Source organism: Diabrotica virgifera, chromosome 5, assembly GCF_917563875.1.
Source record: "Diabrotica virgifera virgifera chromosome 5, PGI_DIABVI_V3a".
NCBI classification, from domain to species: Eukaryota; Metazoa; Arthropoda; class Insecta; order Coleoptera; family Chrysomelidae; genus Diabrotica; species Diabrotica virgifera.
In genome coordinates, this window is record NC_065447.1 from 94,735,310 (window position 1) to 94,748,590 (window position 13,281).

Genomic DNA, 13,281 nt, shown 5'->3' on the forward strand with positions numbered 1-13,281 from the left:
GACGGATATCCTTGAGTTAGGGTTGATTTCATGTAATCGAATTAACAATTGGCAATATCGTCCTAAGTAATAGTAGGGAAGGGAAGTATGCTAAATGTGCATTCACCCGAGCGTTATGGGAACCTATTGGGTTGTGAAGAGTAGGTCTATTCGATAGATTTTTGAAAAATATTGAGCAAGTATTTTTTAGTTTTTCGATCTGTCGTTCATTTCGCAAAATATTCGCTTTTTTCTTGTGAAATTTTGTGACTCACCCATTTCCTTACGCCCCGCTCAAATCGTCAGATTTTTGAAATATACACTGTTTTGCATGTACTTTTTTTTTCGACCCCCCCCTCCCCCTTAACGATCTCCCCTGTACTAAGAGCCAATATATGGTAGAGGTACATTTACAGGGTACCTACAAGGTTTCTCCCCATGTGATAATCTGACACGCTCGAGTAACTGCAAGCATCCCCACTTGGGCTCCCATACCATAAAATTATCTGATATAGTCGGAGCCACATCAAAGCAAATAGCTTCTTACCAGGTCCCGGGCTTAGGTGACTGGCGCCCTGGGCAAATGGTCTACTGGCGCCCCCTTTATTACTATAATGTAAAAGCAAATAATCTATGTTACTTATATTTTCTCTCCCTGGGGCTGTAATTATACCTCGACGACGGTGGGAGGGCCGAGTAACCGGTCGTGGTCCCTAAAATTGTGAGGGGAGCACGACCGATGAAATCAAGAACAGTACCAGCGTCCAGCGGCTGTGCACCGGGTGGCCGCCGGACACCGCCGCTGGACGCTAAAAGGCGTCGCAACTGAGGCGAGTAGTTGCGGCGCCTTCGCCTTCAGCAGTTATATTTCACACTCCAACTTCCCTACGACTACTCAAACACCTAAAGTTAATCTCGCCCACTCTGGAATTGTGGTCGGGGGGTCGATGGGCGAGCCTCACGCACCATGCGGGGGCTCTACCATCGGACTCCGATCACAAATCTCTATTTCGAAAAACTTTTTCGACATACCCACTGCGAGTAGCCGCCATGTCTTACCCCACCAAAGTACCCTTCCCACCACACATCCTTTCGAAATCCCGCATAATAGGGAAGGCAGCAGTTATGCGGAAACTCCAGGTAGCCTGCGAATACAGACTGCCACTGCGTCCGGAGGCAACCGTGATAAAAAGCCTAGAGGAGTAAACCTCAAAAAATAATCCCCACTATCACGGTGGAAGGCATCGTGCCAAAGGTATGAAAGATGCGAGGGTTAGAGCATCACAAACGATCCCTTCGGGATACCTGGCGACCTCCCGAAGTAACCTAGCCTTAGCGCGGTAAGGGCGCACTGCCGCGCCGGACGTGTAGTACGTCCCCACTCGTGGGAATCACATGGATCAAACAAATACAAACAAAGGTACAGGGAATAACGACGACGACTATAGGCAAAAAAATAAGGAAGACGGGAAAACAAATGAGAATGGGGGAAGAGCGGCCGCAAGACGGCAGAACAGAAGAGGAAGAACAACGAAAATTCGAAAAGGAAATGTTAGAATGGCGCGAAAAACAGCCAAAGATGAATAGGTCGGGTCCTCCAAAGCACTCGACTCTAGTAGGGGATGACCTGTTAAAGGAAATTAACAAAGAAGAGGAAAACGAAGGAGACAAAATGGAGGAAGACCCCTCAGTGGAAATTGTGAAAATGGGGGATAAAGAAGTAGAACGGAGAGAAGAAGAGCAAGGTGAGTCATATTGGCAAGATATAGAAGAGAGCGTCCTAACAGCTTTCCTGTTCGACGAAGCGGACAGGGAAGAAATACAGCAAAACAAAAAAAGGAAAGGCGATAGCCTAGAAATGAACGAAAAATTTAAACGAGAAAAGAGAGAAGAAAGCAAAAAATACTCAGAGGAGACGGAAAACGAAAGAGTCCAAAGAAAATTAAAAGAGGTATTGGAGATCCTAAATGGTAAAGGACCTATAGAGGGGGAGAATAAGGCTAAAGCAAGAAAGTTAATTGGAGAAATAACCTCTATCCAAAATAAAACGAGTCAGAATCAAAATCAAACGGTGCAGGAGGAGGGTCACTTGAAATGCGAACAGTGCAAAATAAAAATGGAACAAGAAAGACAAAAAAAAGAAACGGAGAAAATAATAAAAGCGTTAAACAAAGGGGGGGACATAAATAATTTTAGCCAGATATACAAAAAGAAATGGGAGGAGAAGGTATTTGAAAAAACAAAATATGAACAGGGGGGTCTACAAGAGACAATAACCAAAAAAATGCTTAATTGTAACAAAGAGCGACATTAAAAAAGGAGGGGTAGAAAGTGTCATACGGACCATCCGGGAAGACGTATATGAAATCATCGAGGGATGTAAAGAAGAGAACGTGGAATACATAGAGAATGTCAAGAAAAGTTCCATGGCAAGCGAAAGGAGGGAATGGTTTACGTATGTTGTAAAAATAAAGAAGCACGGTATGTACGAAATGGCCGAGAGGGCCATAAAGCAAATTAAGGAAAGGGAAACGCCGCCGCAGACAATACGAGTGATAATAAATAATGAGATCAATCAAGAAGAGGTGCGGAAAGCTTTGGAATTCGTGGGTAGAGGGGAAAATATAATATGGGAATTAGTTATTCGAGGAAAAGAAATGGACAAGGGAGCCAGGCATGAACAGCAAGAAGCCCTGATTAAAACAGGGGGGAAGAAGTATACCGATGTTCTAAAAGAAATGAACGAAAAGATAAACATCGGGAAGATAGGGGTGAAAGTAGATAGATTAAAGAAAACGGAAGGCGGGGACATCCTCGTAAAATTAAAGGGGAAAGGAGCTGCCGACAAATTAAGGAAAGAAATGGACACGAGGATGTCCGGCTTAAACATGGCTGTTAGACGGAAAGAAAACCACTTTACCATAACCGGCATGGATCTCGGGTCACGGAGGAGAAGTTACAAAACGCTATAAATGCATACACAGGGATTCCGAAAGATAAAGTGGATATAAAAATTCTCAGAACCAACCGAAATGGGGAGCAGAGCGCCACCATAGCCGTGCGCCCCACAAATGCTGAAGCACTCAGAAAATATAATACAATCGTGATAGGCTGGGTGTGGTGCCCCATCTCAGAGAGGTACACCCCCACGAGGTGCTATAAGTGCTTACACTACGGACATAGCACCTATGACTGTAAGGGTGAGAGCAGGGTAGCTTGTTGCTACAACTGCTTAAAGACAGGACATAAGCGGTACAGTGTAACAACACTGCGTACTGTCTTACTTGCAAGGAGGAGGGGCACCGGATGGACCGGATGCAATGCCCAGCCTACCGTGCGTGGGTGTACGGCAGGGGAGGGGAAAGGGAACCCCAAAAAAGTGTATAAGAATAAAAATAACAGTGAAATGATGAGAGTTGGCCTCCTGGAGAACGTGAGTGGGCCCCTATACAGCCAACCGGTGAAACAGGAGGCCGGTTCTCAAGGAGTTTCATGGAAAATAAGTTACACCAGAAATCAAGCACCAAAGTATTTTATTTATACAAATTTTATTTATACATTCTATTTATTTATTCTATATATTTTATTTATTTTGTCTTATTCATTTTATCTCTCTATTTATATATTTTATTTATTAAATAATTCTATTTTTATTAATTTTATCTATTTTATATATACTTACATATTATCTATTTATTTATTTTTCTTAGTTTGTAGGAATTTTAACATAGCAGATAGACGCGAATCCGCTGCAGACACGACCTAAAGGAACTGAACCTAATTGTACCCCAAGGATTAACCTGGTATAAGGATATTGCAGGTTAACGTGGGCAGAGCGCGCCGAGCGCACGATTTTGTCCACGCAAAAGCCTGCAAGCTAGAAACGGACCTGCTCATCGTCCCCGAACCAAATATTAAGATCACGACAGGCGGTGGATGGGTCCAAGATAATGGAAAGAACGAGGCGGTACTCATTAGAAACAGGGATGTGGGAGTGCAGGGCATTGTCAGGGGAGGAAATCATATCCTCATTAAGCTGAGGGATTTCAGCCTCCTGGCATGCTATGTATCTCCGAACATCCCTATGATTAAATACGAAGCTATCGTTGACGAAATAATGAGTGCCGCCATAAATGAAAAAGAGATATTGATCGCCGGGGATATCAACGCGAAATCAAGATTATGGGGTTCCCCTATAAACGACAAAAAGGGGGAACTCTGGAACGAATGGATAGCCCAGGCTGGCCTCCAAGTACTAAATAATGATAAACCAACATTCATAAGGGGGTTCAGCCAATCACACATCGACGTTACTTTCGCAAGCGCAGGGCTATCCAGGAAAGTACAGGGGTGGGATGTCCTCGACGATCAATTATTTACCTACCACCGCTACATACAGTATGAAGTAAAAACAAAAGGGGGAATAAAGCGGCCGATAGGTCATACAGAATCATACTTTAATAAAAACAAGTACCTATCGGAGGTCAGGAAAATAAACGAAGAAGAGATTCCTGACCTTGGCCAACTGAGAAGAGTTCTCCAAAACGCGGCAAGTTTGGCCACCGTGAAGAAGAAAAATAATAAAAAATCCCCCTACTGGTGGACGGATGAGATAGAAGGTCTCCGGGAGAGATGCCTCAGAGCTCGAAGGAATTACACCAGAAGCCAGGGCAACCTCGAGCTCAAAGAAATATACAAAGATTTGAAGAGAACACTGAATAAGAAAATAAAACAAGGGAAAAAAGAAAGGTGGCAGACCCTTATAAAAGCACTAGATGAAGATATATGGGGCGATGCGTATAAGATCACAATGAAGGCGTTGAAGATACTCGCCCCATATAGACTGGATGAAGACCAGCGGATGAAATCAGCTGAACTCCTCTTCCCCACCAAGGAAATGCAAAATTTCACCAAGATATTTCCAACGATGGTCGAGGAGTTCACAGAAGAAGAAATAAAAACCGCTGGTCAGGAAATGAAGAAAGGGAAAGCTCCCGGCCCTGACGGGCTGCCACCAGAGGCGATAAAGATTATAGCGATAGAGAAACCAGGTTTGATCAGAAGAATATGTAATGATCTACTGCACAGGCAAGAGTTTCCCAGGGACTTAAAGGAAGCGAACTTGGTTCTACTCCTAAAGCCTGGGAAACCCCCAGACTCACCAACTTCTTATCGGCCAATATGCCTCCTGGACTGCCTTGGTAAGTTTTATGAGAGACTTATCAAGAAGAGACTGGAAGGCATTCTGGAAGATGAGACAGTTCTGTCAAATCAACAATACGGGTTTAGAAAATGTAGATCGACTGTCGATGCCGCAACCTGGATAAGGGACGCGGCTAAGGCAAGTAAGAAAAGATGGGTAGTCCTTGTTTTGTTGGACATAAAAAATGCTTTCAACTCAGCAAATTGGGGCCTCATAATAGACCGAATCGTCGAATTTGGGGATCCAGAATACATGTCCAACATAATAAAGGACTACTTATCCGAAAGATCCGTATGCATATCGAAGAAAAAAAAGAAAGAAATGACCGCGAGAGTACCTCAGGGTCAGTCCTGGGACCCTTACTTTGGAATATATTATACAACGGGGTACTAGAAATTCACAAGAACAGAGGAGTGAGAGCGATTGCATACGCGGACGATCTAGCCTTACTGGTCGAAGATGATATGAACTGGGGTATAAAAGATAGAGTAAATAGAGCAATCAGGACGACCGCGGCGTGGATTGAGAAAAATGATTTAAAATTAGCAGTAGAGAAGACAGAAATAATTATCTTGAGGGGACCAAGAAAAAGAGAAGACATAGTATTCGAATATCAAGGCTCCGAAATAAGACCCCAAAGGACAGTCAGGTACCTAGGAATTACCTTTGACAATAGACTTAGCTTCGGCAACACATACAAGAAGCATGTCGGAAGGCGGAGGGAAGGACCTCAACACTAAATAAGCTAATGCCAAATCTCGGGGGGCCCGGATCGCAAAAGAGGGCAGTTATGCTTCAATCTATAATATCCATTCTATTATACGGGGCCCCAGTGTGGTATGAGGTCCTCCGGATGAAGAAGTATAAGGACATGCTTCTTAGGGCTCAAAGAAAACCCCTGATCAGGGTGTGCAGTGCCTACAGAACTGTATCTACCATTGCCTTACAGGTGGTGGCTGGTTCTGTACCGGTGCACATCCTGGCCGGGGAAAGGGTCCGGATGTACAATAGGGGCAATGGAGCAATAGGTTCAGGACCACAGGAAAGAGTCAGAAGTCTAGAGATGTGGCAGAGGGAATGGGCAGCCGAAGTCGGAAAGGCGGCCTGGACGAGATCCCTGATTCCGGATGTAGTGAGGTGGTACGGGTGTCGGCATCGGCGCGTCAATTACTATTTCACACAGTTCTTGACGGAGCATGGATCGTTCAGGAAATATACCCACCGTATTGGTAAATCCGAGGACGATCTATGTCCCGAGTGTGGGGTTGTGGATGACGCGCGGCATGTCGTGTTCGTATGCCCCGCATACCACGCGGGGCGAACCGAGCTGCAGCTGGGTCTGGGAGCTCCTCTGGGCGAACCTCGCGAGCTAATCGACAGAGCTATCGACAGCAAGCGAGACTTCGATCTGATCATTGCTTTTGTCACAAAGACAATAAAGCATAAGGAGGAAAAGGAGAGGCGGCTGCAAGCGGGATGACCGTCTCTGATTTATTTATTTATTTTATTTATTTATGTTTCGGCTGTGGTAGGCAGTCAGCGGGGGGAGGACCTTTTACACCCAAACCACGCTGACTGCCTTTTTATTTTTATTTTATTTTTTATTTTATTTTAATTTAAATTATTTTTATAATTTATCGCGTACTTATTTATTTAATTTTATTTTCCAAGTCTATCGTTATTTTATGTATTAAATGTGGTGCACGCTTAGGACATAATCAGTAGGAGACCATGTGTTTTGTGTATTGTCTCCGTTATGTTATATTCGTGTTTCTTTTGTAAATACTTTGTTCGCTACGTCCTGGTGTAGTTGGCGGGGGAGGACTTTTTACATACAATCTTGCCAACTGCACCTTTTTTCCTTTTTTTTCTTTCTTTTCTTTTTTTTTAACTAAAACTAAGTGGATACGAGAGTGTGTATGAATTGATGAGAGTAGGAATGATTGGCGTTACTCGTAATTACCAACTGGTTCTGTTTTGCTAGTTCCATCGTGGTGGGGGGGCACCCCAGTCGTCTCGCCCGCGCATGGGTTGCGCCGGACGGTCGCTTCACCGACCGGTCTGGTGCAATGCTCGTGCGGGTGGGGGGGCTGGGTGGCCGCACAACCAGTGGAATGCACGCGGAGATTGCCGGAGGGGAGTTAAGAGTAAGGTCGGCGGGTCAGACATGCACGCTAAGTGCGGTTCCAGGCTCGTCGGCTGGAGAAAGAGGGGGTGAGTTTAGTCGGTAGGCGGCCTCGGCACGCGGTGAAGCGTGCCGGACCGAATCCGACACACCTGGGACACCTTCCCAGACGGTCTTTTAAAGATTCTCACCCCCAAAAAAAAAATGTTACTTATATTTTATGAAGTAAAGTAAATAACAAGAAAACACGTCTTTCATACACAAAACTGTAGACATTTATTTCTACATAATTCACACTTCCAGCAAATATTGCAACTTAAAATTATATTTTTAAGATCCTACTTTGTACAAAGCATTTTAAGTGACTTTTTTCTAGCCTTCAATTTGGCAAACTTGGTAACTACATCAGAAAAATCTGTGCTTAGGGTTAAGTCTTTTTCACAAGACAGTAACATGAGACAATTTAACTTGCTGTCTGAAAGAGCAGATCTCTTAACATTCTTCAGACGATTCAAAGCGAAAAATCCTCTCTCTGCAGAGCAGTTGGTGACAGGTAAGGTCAGAAAAATTCTAACAGCTACTTCAAGATTTGGGAAAGTAATCTTCAATTCATTTTTTGTTATGTATTCATACACTTCATGCATTCCACTAAATTCTTCCTGTTCCACATACATTTTGAAGTGCAGACATTCATTTTCAAATTCACTTCCAATGTCATTAGGGTAGGGTAGGAGGCATAAAGTTTGTTTGCAGCTTGTGGTATGGCCTCTTTCTGTGATCCTTTTTGAACAAGAGTAGAGAGTATTTCAAATTTATCAACCAAATGTTCATAAGCTAATTCGCCTTGATAAGTTACTTACCAAAAAATCAAAGATTCTGATGTAAACTTGAGTTTTGAACCTTGTTCTTCCATCAAGATGAGCTTCATTTTCATTACCATGGTTTCATCTGCAAAAGTTTTTCTGGTTCTTATCCTTTTTTAGCTGGGCGATTCAACTTGTAAAAACGTCATACCTTTTTGTTCATACTTGTTAAACTCATCTCTCCTGTTGCTCTAATATTATTATTATTTAATATATGAATAATAATGCTTGATATTAACTTATCATTATTATGTTTCTTACTATTTTTATTTTAAATTTCCGGTAGCATGTATTATATTTACTTGTTCTGTTCTATATATTTCTGAAAATTTTGTGTCGGATATTTTTAGTGAATAATTTGTTTCTCTAATTTATTTTTATTATCTCTTCTATTTTGCGCCCCCAAAAATTTGGCGCCCTGGGCAAATGCCCAGACTGCCCATTTATAGCCCGGGGCCTGCTTCTAACTGTTTGCATGAAACATCCATTTTTTCGAAAAAAATATTTATGGATTTATGAGTCTCTCAACTGGCAATAGTACCAGTAGGTATGTATCAGCTAAGCTTTATGATGGGAAAACTGAAACAGGTATATAAAAAGAATGGAATAGCAATGACCCTAAAGTAAACTGAATATCTAAGAAAGGAAAATACACAAATAAAACAGCTGGAAATAGACGAAGGTAAACAAATCTATAGAACAGACAACTACAAGTATTTAGGTTTAATAAAATCAAACAAAATAACAACTGAAGAAGTTACAAAAATAGAGTAGGACGAACAAGAGATTGCATAGGAAAATTTACCCCGGTACTGTGGGACAAGAACAACTTAGAACAACAGAGATGGAATTTCTCAGGAGATGCTGCAGAGTAACAAGAAGATATAGAATATAATATAGAGATTAAGAAAAGTATGGGAACGAACACAGATATAATAGACTACATGGAGCAGAAGAGATTAACCTGGTACGGACATGTCAGAAGTGTAGACAAAAGGCGTTGGATAAAGAGAATAAGAGAGTGGAGTCCATAGGCAGAAGAAGGAGGGGCAGACCCCGAAGATATTTCAGAGATTAAGTGGACGGATCAATTTCAAGAGACTGGCAAAACAGAAAGAACTGGAGATAATGGTTGAGTGGAGTCATAAAGTGAAAACTGTGGAAATCCTTGGTATATTTAAAGGGTTCCATGATATCTAGTAACGCAACAGTTCGTAACCGGACAAATGTTAATGGACAATTCGTAACGGCGACACTTCGTAACTATACAAATTCGTAACGGACAATTAATAATTTCCAAATTCAATTATTCTGTTTATTTTTGTTAACGTGAAAAATAACTGTCATTTCACTTATAAATGAAATTATGTTTATCAATTTAACGAATCAGTATCACATCAGTATTAGTCCAGGGTAATAAGGTTTTTTCCATGACACTTGAACAGCCAGGGTACTGAAGCGTTTTTTCGACAGGTAATACCTATAAGAACAAATTGTAACTATTTCCTGCGTAGGATCTGGCGGCCATTTTTATTTATAAACAAATAAGTGTCAAAAAATGAAATTTTTCACTTTTTCTTTCAAATCAATGGAAAACAGGGAAACTTATGGTTTTTTTAGTACAAATATCTTCAAGATTATGGAAAAAGCTTTAAAATGACATATTACAAAGTTTGATATACTCATTTATTGTTAATATAATTGCGAAAAAGAGTCGGAGTTGCAAAAAAAATTATTTTCGCAATAACTGTTGTACAAGTTAGTGTACAGCTTTGAAATTTTTGTCAAATAAGGGTTCTTTGGTGCTTAATATGTGATAAAAATTGCAAAGCGATTCATTCAATTCTTTAAATTTTATTCAAATTGTTTTTCACAGAGAGCATTTTTTTGCGATAACATAAGTCAGCAGAAAATGACGTTAAAACCATTCCACAGGTGTCAAATAAAAGAGCATGAGCTATATTTTCAACTTGGTTTAAAAAATGTGAGTAAAAAATGCATTTATTAGTAATAAATAATTATGCAAAAGTATCGTAAATCTTTCCTTATACACTTTTTATTTTGTTATATTATAAGAAATTACACATATTTATTACAATTTTTTATCAATTATGATATAGGTAATATAGATAATAATTGTAGGTAGTTGTGAACTTAAAACAGGGTAAAAAAGTTAATTTTTTTGGAAAAAGTTATTCAAAAAGTTTATAAAGAAAAATTTACGATAGTTTGCATAATTATTTATTACTAATAAATGCATTTTTTATTCACTTTTTTAAACCATGTTGAAAATGTAGCTCATGCTCTTTCATTTGACACCTGTAAAATGGTTCTAATGTCATTTTTTCTGACTTATGTTATTGGAAAAACAAATGCTCCCTGGGATAAACAATTTGAATAAAATTTAAACAATTGAATGAATCGCTTTGAAATTCATATCACATATTAAGCACCAAAGAACCCTCATTTGACAAAAATTTCAAAGCTGTACACTAATTTTTACAACAGTTATTGAGAAAATATTTTTTTTTTGCAATTTCGAATTTTTTCGCAATTATATCAACAATAAATTAGTATATCAAACTTTGTAATACGTCATTTTAAAGCTTTTTCCATAGTCTCGAAGATATTTGTACTAAAAAAATCATAAGTTTCACTGTTTTCCGTTGATTTGAAAGAAAAGGGGAAAATGCCATTTCTTGACAGTTAATTGTTTATAAATAAAAATGGCCGCCAGATCCTACGCAGGAAATAGTTACAATTTGTTCCTATAGGTATTACCTGTCGAAAAAACGCTTCAGTACCCTGGCTGCTGAAGTGTCACGAACAGGGTATATTTTTGTCTTATTACCCTGGCCTATATAGGGTTTTTCATGATTGTCATTTGTTTCGAGCTTCTGTCGTATGTTGTATAATCTGTATATATATAATATTAATATACACGGATTAGACGACATATGACAGACGCTCGAAACAAATGACTGTGAATGAAAAGTCCTATTCAGTATCAGTATTATATCAGATCAATAATCAGTATCAGTATAACCAATCACAAGGTTTATTATAATAACAGGTAATTATAATCTTTTTTTTACAAAATGATTACTTAGAAAGGTATTACTTATTACTCACGAATTACTTTATTATTCCTTTGTCTAGGTATATGCAAATTTAAGGAACAATAAGAAGTATAAACTTTTAAAAATATTGTTAAAAGTTCGTATGTATTTAAATATTTGTTTGTGTTTAAAGAGTTTTAATACATTTTGAAACACGAAATATAAAATGTGGTAAATATGTTTATCCCGATACTGATTAGTTAAATTGTTAAACATAATTTTAATTATAACTGTAATAACAGTTAGTTTCCACGTTAACAAAAATAAACAGAATAAATGAATTTTGACGTTACGAATTGTCCCTTACGAATTTGTATAGTTACAAACTGTCGCCGTTACGAAGTCTCGCTGTTACGAACTGTCGCCGTTACGAGTTGTCTGTTACCACTTGTTCGCTTACGAATTGTCGCGTTACGAGCTGTCTGGTCACGATTTAAAGATATGTATGGAAACACGATCGCAATGGGCTCGTGACGCCCTACACTACGTGAAGTTTCATCGGCAATAACAAAAATGGACTGACCTTTAATTTCAACACGATTAATTATTGTAAAATAGCATTATTTAGAGCTTTCATAATATCGGTTTGTATAGAGTTACTAAGCTGTACAATTTTTAGGCATATTTTCGAAATATATTTTAAACTCCGTCTTATTCCGGTCTTAGTTTCGTACAAGCTTTACAATCTCTTATAAACTTATAATCCTTTTTCATTGCTATCATTTTAATCAATCAAGGCATTGTATCGGTGTCCCTCCTTAGCTAACGTAAGAACATTATCAACAATTTTTGAAGATATTCTCCTTTAGCGGCGAATCGATTGAGGGTAAAATTTGGTTGATCCCCGCGCATGCGCACACCGACAGTATGGTATTAGTGGTTATACGGGCTCTGATTGGGTGTTGAAATTTTGACATGATCTGTCAATAATTGTTCAATATGGAGATTATCGGTAAACAAAAATATTGTATAATATTAGTTTTTATTGATGTGTGGACAGAAATAAAGTCAAATTTGTAATTATAGTGACTTTTTAAACAGTTTTGAAGAGCCGCAGGTACGTAATTCTAAATGTTTCAGTTGGAAATACCTAATAGTTTCAATACCTATCTATTTGGAAAATGTAAACAAAATAATGTAGTTACCTATTAGTAGGCAATGCTTTAATTTACATAATCTGATTACGAACAAACTTTCTACAAATTTTCATCTCATATATTGTTTTCTTACTCTATATTTTGTTGTATTTTATTTCGACAAAAATCAAACTAATAATTTTATTAAATTCATATAAATTTATGGTGTAATCGTTTAGTTTGTGTATATTCCCATATGACGTACACGCGAATGTGGTCTAGTTTGAAATGCCGTCAGCTTTCGTACGGCGCGGTAGACGTGAAGTGGGTTCGAGCCCCAAGCAAGTTATTATGTTTTTATTTTTTTTTATAGATTTTATGATTGTAAGTATATTATTATATAATTTTTGAAGATATTCTTTTTTTTTAAGTGGTAGATAAGAAAGTTAGTTTGATTTTTAAATAAAAAAAGTACAAATAACCTTTTAAGTATATTTACTTCGTTTAAATTACCTATTATATAATAGAAGAATATCTTCTTACGTGCGTACAAAGTACACACACATTCTTTTTTTTAAACAAATTACATTTTTTTGACGCTGTTTTTCTCGAATTTTTTCGAATATGAAAGTATTTCTTTTTATAAAAATATTCACCCTACAAGACATTGCTATTCGCTAAACATTATTATTGCAATATAAACATTTAGCATTAACTGTTTGTATTAATACGTTTAGCCTAAGGCAAATTGGATCCTCTTCCGGTAACAGTATTTCATTTCTAATATTATTACAGTTAATGCATAACTTTGAAGTTTCATTCAACTCAAATGGTGGAAGATTCAGTGATTCACGGATTGCAGCAGCCATTTCACGTCTAATGTTATTTTCATCTCCGTTTATGTGAGCTAATAGTC

General features: G+C 38.6%; 1 protein-coding gene across 1 annotated transcript; it reads left to right on the plus strand.

Annotated features, from left to right (window-relative positions):
• Positions 1–1,462: 1,462 nt before the first annotated feature.
• LOC126885407 (cilia- and flagella-associated protein 251-like) lies at positions 1,463–2,951 on the plus strand. The gene is made up of 2 exons (XM_050651974.1): positions 1,463–2,206; positions 2,283–2,951. The coding sequence occupies exons 1-2, from the start codon at positions 1,463–1,465 to the stop codon at positions 2,949–2,951; spliced, it is 1,413 nt and encodes a 470-aa protein (XP_050507931.1).
• Positions 2,952–13,281: the final 10,330 nt, after the last annotated feature.

Excerpts from the sequence above, each read along its gene's own strand:
- LOC126885407 (XM_050651974.1), top strand. The coding sequence starts at position 1,463 with ATGGGGGAAGAGCGGCCGCAAGACGGCAGAACAGAAGAGGAAGAACAA. Across the intron at positions 2,207-2,282 it reads AAAAGAAATGGGAGGAGAAG|AGCGACATTAAAAAAGGAGG; the intron begins GTATTTGAAAAA and ends ATTGTAACAAAG.